The 12,913-nt window shown below is 35.0% G+C and overlaps 1 protein-coding gene across 4 annotated transcripts in view; it reads left to right on the plus strand.

Annotated features, from left to right (window-relative positions):
* The window catches only part of col27a1b (collagen, type XXVII, alpha 1b), a 119,033-nt gene that overhangs the window by 38,415 nt on the left and 67,705 nt on the right, over positions 1 to 12,913 (plus strand). For all 4 annotated transcript variants that reach the window (XM_038300398.1, XM_038300406.1, XM_038300418.1 and 1 more), the window contains exons 6-7: positions 3,770 to 3,823; positions 3,913 to 3,966. In XM_038300398.1, the coding sequence (XP_038156326.1) occupies positions 3,770 to 3,823; positions 3,913 to 3,966 (108 nt within the window). The remainder of the gene's footprint in view (positions 1 to 3,769; positions 3,824 to 3,912; positions 3,967 to 12,913) is intronic.

Below are 12,913 nucleotides of genomic sequence, written 5' to 3' on the forward strand. Positions count from 1 at the left end.
CATATTTTGTAGCAGAAGCTTTAATTCTAAATTAGGCACTCTAATTAAACATTTGCTGTGCCGATGTTTACAATGAAATACCTGACAGTGCACTTCAGAGATTTTTTTCCAGTTCTGTCTTACATAATCTTTGCTATGGTGGGAGAAACAGATTGGTCTTTCTGCTTTGTTACAGATTTGAGATTAAGAAATTGATATGTTTATTTATTTCTATCTTTCTATGCACCTACCTACTTCAATGCCTTGTTCTTTTTTATCTTGTAAAATGACTAAGAAAATTGTCTGTCAGCATCATGTCATTTTTATTTATAAATGGATTATAGGCTCCAATTAGAAGCGACTAATCCCTTAGATCAACTTTAAAATACAAACTGCTACAGTGCCTCAAAAATATATAGGGATTTTATAGAGTTATTATAGAATATAGTGCTGCAGTTTAAAAAGCTATTTGTAATGGATTAGTTTTTAATGAGGGCAGTGAAGGTTTGTTACAACCAAAAAAAAATGTTATATAAAATTTTTTACCGTTACATTCTATAATTTATTTGCACATTTGCATATCCAGAATAAATAACTATTATAAGCTAGATTTTATAAATACAAGAATTAATGAAGCAACTTCCTTGTGCTTTGCTTCTTCTCGTCGTTCTGTGTTTATGTGAGATTTTTTTGATCACTTTCTGTTCCTGTGGTCAAAATCTCTTGACGTTTTCTGCTCTTTTAAAATGTCTTTTATTTCCTTACTTTATTTCTATTTGATTATCAAGAGATTACACCACGTTATTAACAATTTTTTACTTTAATCATAACTTGTATAATTTCTGAGACTTCAAAAACATCCCTTGTTTCCTTTAGATAAAAAAAACAAACAAATGATTTTATTTGTTCTGTCAAAATAATTTGAAAGATCTAAACTTGGTCTGTGTTATTGCTGAGCACTTCTGTCAACAAGTAAATATTTTTAGCTCCATCATATTTTAGCCTGCATAAAAAAGGAAATCTGCTTTTGGAAGCTTGTATATACACTGACTCTGATCAGTACATTTCTGCTTTTAATTTTTTTCTACAACATTGAAAAATAAAACTGGAAGCCGATTTGGTATTACTTAAACTGGACGAGCTGCTATTTTTCACATGTGCATTTGCTTAGAGCCAGGATGAAAACCTTGGGTTTAGCTTGTCCCGTTTGCATGCAAAGCTTGAACTGCAAAATGTCTTCTTGGATACATGGCTCTGTCTTTATAAACCCACAAAAAAAAGTATATAGTGAGTTGAACTTTAACCCTGAACTTTATCTTCCAGTTGTCACTCTAAATTTCATGTAATCATGTTCAGCAATCTGCTTCTATAATTAAAATGACTTTAAAATTATAGTCCTGTGTATTCAGACCTTGGGTTGTTACCATGAGCCTCTTAGGAAAAAATTGTCTTACTGCAAGGTGTAGCTTAGGTGGAAGGCTATGACTTGCAGTTGAGCCTTATATTTTTTTCGTCTTTAGATAATAGTAAAATAATAAAATAATGCTGCATGAAAAACAGCATTCAGTAATGTTTTTGCCACAACCTAATCCTGCTTTGAACTGAATGTTATCCAGTGCTTGGTTGTTGTAGTTCATGGTGTTTACAATGCTGTTTGTTCTAAAATGTTCTTTTGGAAACTGATGGGCTCTTTACAGCTGAGCTGTGTTTAAGTTTGAAACAAAGTTACACACAAGATAAGCCTTTTTAACAAAGCAGGCACCTTCTAATCATAAGTCATGAAATGCACAGTTGGATTTTTCTACACAACAAGCCATTTCTGGTGATAAGGCATTTCTTTAGGAAGATTAAACAGTCTGAGACTTCTTGCAGGTCAAATCCATATTTATGAACCAAATGATCACTCTCTGCATCACATCACCACTCACTGATTGGAGGAAGTTGGCATGTTGTTGTTTGTCTCAATTCATGAAGAATACTCAGACATACTAAATCAAGATAAAAGATTAACATTATAACATAGTTACGTTTTCAGAAAGGTGAATTTTGTTTGTTTAAATTTATGAAAATTCATTGCTACTTTGCATTGTATTTTTATGCACAATTGCCATATAATTAAATTAGTTACTAAGACTTAGACAAAGTTTATTGTCATCTTGCATTCACAGAGTGTATACAAAGCGAAATTTTGATGCATACAGCTTGTCAACTAACACTGTAATTTGACAAAAAAATGTAATACAGTAAGTTTTCCATCCATCCATTTTCCCCCTACTTATCCCAAGCGGGGTCACGAGGGGTGCTGGTGCTCTCCAGCTGTCTGTGGACGCACAGGGGTACCCAGAGAGAACCCACGCATGCTCAGGATGAACATGTAAACTCTATGCAGAAAGATCTCGGGCTGGGAATCGAACCTGGAACCCTCTTACTGCAAGGCAGCCTGGAATAAGTTGTATAAATGTATAAATGCACTGTAAAAATAAATTGAATATGTACATTAACCAAGGCTGAAATACAGGTTATGTTCAGGAAAAAGAATACAATTTTAGATGGGATATTAGGGTTCAATACATAAGACATTCAAAACTATCTTACATTTTTCCAATTTTGTTTTTGTTAAAACTTGGCATTTACATTTTTTTTATGAGATTTAATGTGTGTTAGGTATGTATAAAGTGGATGGAGAGTTTTTCTCATATGTCCCTTATGAAACCTCACTATGAAACCTGAAAAGTTACACTAATGAGAATCTAGGAAAGTAGTTTGTTATATTGTGCTTTTCATGGCGAACATGTAAAGGAAGTTGAGAATTGAAGCATTTTATATTAGTATTGGTTTTGTTGACAAAAATATAAACCATTTATTATTTTTCTTGTACTTAGCAGCTACATAATAGCATGGGCCATTTTGATTCGACTTTTTAAAAAATCCCACAGTAAAACCCCGACATCGGTAATTTTAGCTCTACAGAATGTGAAAACATTCAAGGGGTGTACATACTTTTGCAAGGCACTCTCATGTGTGATTGCTTTGCCTGGTCTCTGAACATATTTCCACAAAGACAGCTGCATGACAAAAATGTAGGCACATTTAGATGGGCTTATTTGCTGTAAATCGCCATGTTTGCATTCATTTTATCAGCTAAAGATGACCCACTGATGACCGGCTTTAACTGCAGGTCTGTGTGAAATTCATCACAGTACAGGATGATGAATTTCTCCCCTACTCCCCCAGTTTATCACATAAACTGTACCAGAACATCTGCAGTCAGTTGTGTGATTTCAGTCCAGCTAACTCACTCCTGTAATATTTTATTCATGTTTCTGTGTGAGATAAGCTCCCATACAGGAAATGATCTAGTCCTCCTCTGAGCTGTTGTGTTGTAATTGCCCAGATTAAAAAGTGTGTCCTTCCAGAGAAACACGTGACCTTAACGCTGACCCAGACTGCTTGAACATCATTCTCACTGCCCGAAAAGGGAGAAGAATGTAGACAATTACTCCCCATCACTTCTTGCTGGCTTGTTGTAAACTGAGTTACAGGAAGGGATAAACTGACTGCTCATTTGTGTAAATACAACCTCAGAACTCCCCCAATGAATGGAATAGACTTATCACTCTATAATTGTGTAAATAGGATGTAAACAGCAAGCTTTATGTTCCTTGTCTGAAGAAATTTTTTATTTTTTTTTTAGCTCAGAGAAATCTCAATCAACACTGTCTGCTGTTTTAGGAGTTTTTTTTCCCACATTTTGAAAACAAATTTATTCAGATTTTTTCCACTTTCTTAGGGACAAAAAGGAGATCCTGGGATGCCGCCTGGTCAAGCGCTGAAAGGACAAGAAGTAAGCATCAGTATCATCTTAAAAAAGCTTGTTTGATATGGCTCTGTCACATTCTAGGTTGGTTTAACATGACTGATTGATTTCTTCAGGGAGAAACTGGCATTATTGGGCCTCCTGGGCCACCTGGGCAAGATGGACGAAAGGTAAGAAAAAAAAAGTTAACTAATCTTAACCTCAACCGGCATTTCACTGAGCAAAAGGGCTATTATTTGCTTGACCAGGGAGTTAAAGGGTTAAAGTTATGATAGATCTCTTACAATCTATCATTTGAATTTCTGTCAAAGATGTCGAACATGCAATGCCAAACTGTGGAGTTCAGAGGTTTTGTTTAGCTTGTGTGGCAGCTGAAGAAACATAACATGAAGGTTCACCCTGGTAAAGAGTTCAAACAGGATTTGTGATGTCACTTCTAATTTTACGGGCTGTCCTCTGAGTTGTAGGAACAGTTTGGAACAGGTTTAGGTGGTTTGATGTGATCCTGCTGATGATGTAAAATACTTAACACCCTTGTGTTTTCTCCAGGGACTTGTTCATTTTATTTCTGGCCATTTCCCAAGCCCTCGCATTTATTACTAATGTCAGTAGGGGAGATGCCTTTTGGATTTTCTACCATGCATTGAAGGAAAAACAAAAGTTTTCTCTTTCATTTATATACTAATTGGATTGGTCTAGCGAAATGTTCTTTTTTTTTTGCTTAACTTTCTATAGAATGGTTTCATACTTAGACTTAGACAAAACCTTTTCATTTTGTGTACACAGAGTGTATAGTAAATTAAATTTTTATACATAAAGCTTTTCGACAGTGAATGAGCAGCTTAGCAGCGAAATGAAAAATTCCATTTATGAAGTGCAGCAGTGATCAAAATGTAAACAGTGTAGGAGAGACATGATGCAAAAGGTGTTGCACCATGTTCAAGTTCATACTGAAGTAAAAAAGTTTTTTTTCCTGAAGTAAAAAAAAGGATAGTTAGATCATCCCAGTAGCTTAATGTTAAATCCATTTTTATTTCTACAGCACATTTAAGGCCTGGTTGTCAAAGATTCCACATAAGGGATGCTAAATTGCATGTTTAAGCTATTTTTTTTTACGGCATGCAAAAAGTGTTTTTTAAGTGCATGCAAAAAGTTTGTAGAGGTTGAGCTACAAAGATTCCTGTGAAAATGTTTAAACATGCAAAAGGTTTTTTTTTCTACCCATTAAAATGAGTAGATTGCATGTTCTAAAAGCAGAGGTGCCAAGTAACAAAGTACAAATACTTTTTACGTATCTATACTTTACTCCAGTACTTATTTTTCTTCCTACTTCTGTCTTCTACTCATTATATTTTCACACAAGTAGCTGTACTTTCAAATCCTTATATTTTTAAAACAAACGTTACTCGTTATTTTTTGCTTCGGTTTAATGTTTATGAATATTTATTTCACGTCATGTGCGCCATCCAATGCAGATCATTGGCGCCATCCACATCTAGTGTAAACTAGTGTAATTGGATGAGTCATAACGCAAACTCTCATTGGTTAGCTAAAGGAAATCATCGGAAGCAAGCAGGTGTTCTTCAAACTGCAAACGCAAAATGTCTATGCCATGCTACAATGACAGATTCAGAAAAAGATGTTGAAATGTCTGAAAGGTCTAAACAGGTGAGAGCGTATCGGGAGACGGAGACGGAGACCAACAACACCTCCCTCAACACCTCTTGGCCCCATCTCAAAGAATTTTTCGAAATACTTTTAAAATCGAGCTTTAAATTCTTATAGTGGCATCTTGCTTTTTCTTTTAAAGGTTACTTTATACTTTTATACTTTAAGTAGTTTTTGGAGCACATACTTTTTCACATTTACTTGAGTAAAGAGGTCAAGTTGATACTTCAACTTTTACCAGAGTGTTTTTAAACTGCAGTATCTATACTTCTACTTAAGTAACAAATGTGTGTACTTTTGACACCACTGTATAAAAGCAGTTTGAGAATAGCCACAAAAGAAGGATGAGGTTCAAAATCCTTGAGATAAGGTTTATAAAGATTTTATATATATATATATATATATATATATATATATATATATATATATATATATATATATATATATATATATATATATAAAATTTATATTTTTATAGATCACATGAAAGAGGTAGCCTATCTTAAATTCCGACAACAGAAATTAAAATTAATTCATAACTAACCCGAACACATATGATGATGAAATTGATAACATTCAAGTTAAATATAAAAAATATATTAAAAAAAACATAAAACATGAGATTTTTTTTTTTTGTCTGCTGATTGGCATAAGACCTGACAGTTATGTTTTATTTAATCTGGGACCTTCTAAAGATCAGAACCTAAAACAGGATAAAGTTTTTTAAAGTGCAAGAGAGTTAAAATGAACAAAATACTTGGTACGAACAAATGCATAAGATAAAGTTGGCTAAAACAAACTTAAAAAAGAGACTATAAATATATAAAGCCTAGTAGGAGTCAATGATATAATAAGTCACATGAAACGTTGATTTTAAAAGGAGGGTGAGGTTGCTGGAAGGATTTAAGAGACTGGTTTGACTTTGCAGGGGGAATATCAATTTACAGGTTGTTCCAGAGTCTATTGGGCATCTGCTGCAAAAGCCCGATCCCCTCTGTGCTTACATTTAGATTTCAGCTACAGTGAGAACATCTGGCTGGATGAGCTTAATGCTCTTGTGGCTCATACAGGTCAAGCAGCTGGGCCAAAGTTGCCAAACTAACTTAAAAAAATGTTTTGAGGTAAGTATAAACCACCATAAAATTAAGGTTGAAATCTGTGTGATTTCATTTTCAAATTCAGTTTTAATTTGGAAAAGCAAGAGCTAAATTTTTACAACTGTAATTCTTTGCTTTCCCGACTGCCAGTATTCTAATTCTTAATTACTTCTATAAATACAAGAATGAATTTATCCAAAATGTCCCCAGTTTATCACCATATTTTTTTCATGTCCTGTTCTCATTCAGTGTTAGAACAACAGGTCTTTAAAGTCTTACATTTAGGCAGTTAATTGGCCCCCCAAACAAAACAAAACCCTTAATTATTAAATAAAACCCCTTAACATAACAGGGTATTATAATGCATTTATTTTTTCGACTTAAGTTATTTAAAACAAGACAAAGTATCTTTGCTGTGTTTCAGATTAACATATATCTCTTTGTTTGCACATGCTTTTGATCTCAGTATTTTCTTTTTTCAGGTTATTCAAAGGCACAGAAAGTTCCTATAAAGTTGAATAGGGCTGCATTTCCAGTTAACAAATTAAACCTCAAGACACTTCCACCTAAAAGACCTGTTACATAACACTGTAAAGGAAAAAAACAAACAAAAAAAACAATAATCATTGTTTATACACATATTTTTTTACTTTTTGTTAAAGAATAAAAATGTATTGTGGACAAGCAAGATTTGCATCAGAAAACTTAGCTCATTCTAGGACTTAATAAAATAACATCTTAATAAGATGCTTCGGATTAACTTAAGGGTATAACAATGGTGTTTTTAAAATTCCAGAGTACACTTTTCCTAATTTAAGATGGAGCCAACTTAAACAACTTGTAATAGACATAACAAGTACATTTGTCAATGATGAAGAATATTTGGTCCAATTTGGTTTGAACAAATGTTTTTTTTTTCACTGTTGTGAAAGACAACAAAGCTACAAAGATACTAAGTAAATCGTATTGTTTGATTGTTAATAATTTAATAATAATTTTGGTCATTTTGATTAATTTCTTTACAGGGAAAGACTGGACTGCTCTTTATGCTTTTCGGCTCTTTTTATCCCAGTTTAACAGTTTTCTCTTGCTTGATTTTTAGACAGAATTTATCATTTATAAGCACTGCAGTTTAAACACAGTAGGGAGCTTGCTCCTTTTGTAGATCTTCATTGTTATATTGGAAAAGCCTTAATTTTTTTTTTTTACTAACATTCTTTTAATTCTTTCTATGTCCTGTTTTACTTACTTTATCTCTTAAACTTTTTGAAGGCCTAGAACTATTTAGGCAGTTAGGGTTCTTAGCCAGTAGACCCAAGAATGAAATAAAGAGTTTGTTACAATACATAATACAATACAATTCATAGTGGCGTCAGCTTGCAAGAATTCCTCTTTGCACATAATATGAGAGGGAACAATTTGAGTAGAGGGGAATGCTGATGTCTGGAAAAACAGCATAAAATATTATTGGAAAAGTTAACTTCTTTTTAATTGTGGTTTAGTTTCTGTCAGAAACTACCCTGGAGAAGACAGACGCAAATAATAAACAAAGGTTATTGTGGGGTGAGGAATTTGGTTGCTGTATTGTGCTAATTAAAACAAAAAGACTGGCAAGATGAGAAAACCTTTGTCATTAACTTATTTTTTTTTACAGAGAAACTTTCTCTAAGTACAACTAATGCTAATGTTCTTCATCACATATGTTTATATATCTAAACATAGATTGATGAGGAATGGTTTATATTCTCCTGGTTGCTGTTCTGCATTAGCTTGCAAGAATTCATCTTGCACAAGAACTAGCTGACAGCCATTCAGAGTATTACAACACAGTGTCTTTTCCAGCTAATTAAAACAAAGCAGATCCACTCCGTGCTGTGCAAGGCCATCAGGTATCTCCTTCCTTGCAGCTGTTTTCTCTCTCAGTATTTTCTCTATTTAATCATTCTCAAGCACAGACAGTCCCCCATAAAATACTGCTGAAAACCCAAAAGATGCAGATAAAACTCAAGCATATGCTTTCTAGCTGTCCAAGCAGCCAGTAAAACTTTGACCTACTGCAGCTTGATAGACCTCTTATGCTGAGTTTTCTTCTCAGAAATGGGCTCAGTGCCAGGACAAGTCTTTCCTCGCTATGGGAAATGTGTAATGATACAACGAGAAGGTTGCCTAAGAGTCATTCAGTTTTCTGAGTTATAAAATAGGAAGAGACTTGGGGGGGGTGGAGTGTCTGTGTAAAATCCTAACACTGCGGAGAGCATTACAAGTTCTGGATCAGTGAGCCCTTTATACAACCAGCTTTATATTTTGGCAGACGGAAATAAAACTATTTTTCATGACGTGCAGATTCTTCTTTTTTCTTTTTTTTTTGTCCTGCCTCAGGTTTGCAGAGTCAAAGCTGTGTTTGCGGATTGATTTATGTAAGAAAACAGGGAGAGGGCTGTGTCTTGGGACTGGGTCTTGTGTCAAAATAAAAACTAAAATGTCTGTAAAATAATGCATTATTTGTCTTAAAGCTGTAGTGTATTTCTCCTGCGCTAAGCAGGGAGAAGGAGCAGCTGTCTCAGCTTGCTGGCGGCAGCAGGGTTGCTTAGTCCTGATTTATAGTGACATACTGTACAGTACCGTAAACCTCTTGCACATTGAATTTGAACCCCATTGGATTGTAATGGAGCTTTGTGTGATCAGCCATTATGACACCTATATCTGCCATCTCTGCATCTAGAGAAAGTCAGATTTGGTTGTGTCTTCATCAGCTTAAGTGTTGCCATAGATTTTAAATCCAATCCCTCGTGGACTTTAACTGGTCCATTTAAATCTGTATCATGCTTGGTTTTTAACCACACAAGAGTAGCTCTATTTTTAAGGTTCATGTTGGAAGGTGAAACTCAGAGCAAGTGTCTTTGTTTAATGTTTAATTTTTAAATTAACATGTGAAGAAATATAAATGAGGAGCAGTGATTGTTATCTTTCACATATAATGTTCTGCATCTCAGCCATAAAGTATTTCCTTTTGTCACGTGGGATATCTCCCACCTGGTTTTTGGAAATCTTTTCACCATATATATTTCTTTCAAATTTGACATTCTTTGCGATGGGAGCATTTTCCAATGTTTGTGGAGAGTTTTGTGTCTGTACCTAGATTTGTGTGTGTGCAGTAGGATTTGACTACTGTATGTGTAAGGAGATTTGTCTGTCTGTAAAAGTGTCTGCAAATGTGTGAAATAACTTGTGTATAATTGATTTGCAAATTTGTAAAGTTTCCACAAATGTGTACTAAGATCTACAAATGTTTAAATCAGTCTGTAAACACAGAGTCACTTAAGTCTGACGAATTTTTGCTTCAACACCCAGAAACATAGACAAATCATCGTTTACAAGTCAAGCAGTTTCTCGGTTGGCTCTCTTTACACACCTGATTATTGCTACACTTCTGTCGTGTGAGATCTGCAAATGCGTAGAGAGGATTCGTATGTGTAATAGCTTGATTTTCACATTTTCTGCTCCTGAATCAGATCGACTGTGAGATAGGCGCTGCTAACTCTGCGGAGTTTGAATATCCGGATTCAAACTAACATCCCTGCAGCCATTCACCACATATTTCTGAAGCAGCTTTTGGGATAACAAAGTTATTGATTGCCGCACATCCCATATTGCTGAGGTTTTTCTATGTTGTAACATTTTCAAACAACTTTTTCAAGAAGAGCCAGCACCATTGTAGCCGCCCTAAATACTGAAGGCACCTGTTATGTAGCTCAGTGACAGCACTAGGGGGTTATTTCGTAATTCAGATATCAAAATATATAGTTTTGACAAATCAAAATTAACTTTTAGATATATTAATTATAATTTTAGATTTGTGAAACTTCAAATGATAAATCAGGCAATGCTATTTGAGATATCTCAAAAGGCATTTTGATTCTCCAAAATGTGATTGATTGATATCTTGAATTTTTATTTTCACTAGTCATAATATCATTTCAGATATCTTAAATATCATTCACTTTTTCTTTGATATCTTAGAAGTAATTACAATGGTCAGAAAACCTGATTCTATGATAAACGAATCCTGTCAAGGCTCAGAACCAAGGACCCAGTTTTCGAGGTAGACAGACTCTGATATTTCAAAAACGGTTATTAAAAAACAAATTCGCAGTGAAAAGCCAGGGCGTCTAAGACAGAAACACAGGTTAGTGACCATATCAATCTGGTGGATGATAATAAATCTGTGAGTCACTAACCTAGTCTTAAAGTTCAGACGAGGTTGTTTCCAGCCGGTTGGCTGCCAACAAGATGTGGTGCATGCTGCCCAGAGTGTCCCAGAAGCTGAAGTCCAAGAGGTTGGAAGACAGGCAGGAGATCAGGACTGAGCAGACAGATTAGAACAGGGAAAGGCTGTTTCAGAGGTCCAAAGGCAGAACATGTCAGGATCCGGCAATCAGTAACACTAAGGTACGCTAGAGATACTCTCACCAAAGGCTCAGGAATAATCTGGCACTGATAATTCTGGTTTGACTGGTTTGAGGACTGGTTAAATAAAGGCTAAAGCAGATGGATCAGATGAACGATAATGAGAAGCTGAGCGGAGCTAGCAGGTGAATGAAATTAATAATTAGTACAGTCATCAGTGTAAAGATCATCACATAGATACTCCTAAGGCAGGGGTCAATACATAATCTAATTTAGGGCATCATTTATTGCTCTTTAAAGTAAGTTTGAAGTTGCAATGTTCAAAATTCCTATAGGTTACAGATGTATGAAAAAGTTGGTATGGTACTGTACGCACTGATGCAACCTACTATTTCCTGTATGTTACGTTGTACTAAAAAGCTCCTGCAATTTTCTATTCCGTTCCTTCCTCGCGTTTGCATAAAAACATACTTTATATCTTAGAAAAAAAAAAATTTGCTACATCTCAGAAAGAACAGAAAGTGTTTTCCGGATAATTCATTGTGAGGACTATGTGGAATTAGTTGCAAGCTCTTTTGTAAGATTCAGGCTAAATTCTTTGTTTCGACCTTGTTCTTAAATTTCAATGAATTGCAGCGCCTCTTTCCTTTTGGGGATCAAGGAGAAATGGTCATGCAGCTGCAAAAATGGGCCCACAGCATCTCAGTTCAAGGACTTGTTTTAGGAGGGACACATTATCCTTGTAGAAAGGAAAAGGAAGCCAAGTTTTTTTATGCTCTTACTTGCTCTATGTTTTGGCTATATTTTGTGTTTTATATTGCTGCAATTGTATTTTATTGATGGATTTTTGTTAAACATATTTTTTTCAGTGAGTAACTGAAATTAAAATGACCTCTCTCTTTGTGAGACTTCAACCTTTCAAGATGATTTTCTAAGACAACCATATGGAGAGAATAAAGGTTGGTGGTATGAGTGTTTCTGGGCTTCCTTTTCTCTTATGCACACTATGTATGCCCAACATATGCTGCCCTTTTCTGCGCAGCATTTGGCAGCAATGACAGCAGACTAGAACAGCTTGCAGCTTATAGAAACTCCCCTACATGTGGTGTGCGTGTTGAATGTGATGAATTGGATCAGCTGAGTAAATAGTAATGTAGTTCATCATTTAGATCAGCTGGTGAACTGACATATGGTCTGAACGTGACTTTATGGCTTGCCTGTATAACATCATTTTAAAAAGTTTCCAAAAAAGATTGTTTTCCACCCATAAAGAAAAATGATTTTAAAGTGAAACTCATATACTAGCCTGTCATCTGCAAAGCATGTGTGATATATATTTATATTTTGTCACTTGTACCTGGTCACAGTTTTACACAAGGAGTTTGGAAATATCAGTGCATTTCCAAGTTTACTCTAATACATATATATTCAACAGTTTATTAGACCTGGTGAATAAGAAAAACTGAATATGCAAAACTTATGGTGAATGTCACAATGATGATGTGATTAAAAAAGAAATACTAAACTGATTATTTTAGCTCTTAAAACAGTGTAGCAATTATATTAATAATAAGAAAGATGGAGGGCAAGGGGGAACATGCTTGCCTTGCAGATAAAATGCTCTGAGTTCTGATCCTGGCCTGGGGTCTTCCTGCTTTGAGTCTGCATGTTGTCTGTGAATACTCCAGCTTCCTCCCACAGTCTGAAAATATGCATGTTAGATTAAATGGCCTTTCTGTTTTTTAAGTGAGTAGAAAGTGTGTGGTATATGGTTTTGAGTACTACACTGCCCTGGCATGTCCTGGTAATCTGTCCAGGTTCTACTCCGCCTTTAGCCCCATTCCCTGCGGACTCTCCATGTATAACTACATAAAAGAATAAAGGCTTAACTGAACCCTTTTAAAACAATTACTGCTGCTCTGACAAAACCCCATCACCAACCATT

This window comes from Cyprinodon tularosa, unplaced genomic scaffold (assembly GCF_016077235.1).
Source record: "Cyprinodon tularosa strain WSP-4 unplaced genomic scaffold, ASM1607723v1 ctg112, whole genome shotgun sequence".
Classification (NCBI taxonomy): Eukaryota; Metazoa; Chordata; class Actinopteri; order Cyprinodontiformes; family Cyprinodontidae; genus Cyprinodon; species Cyprinodon tularosa.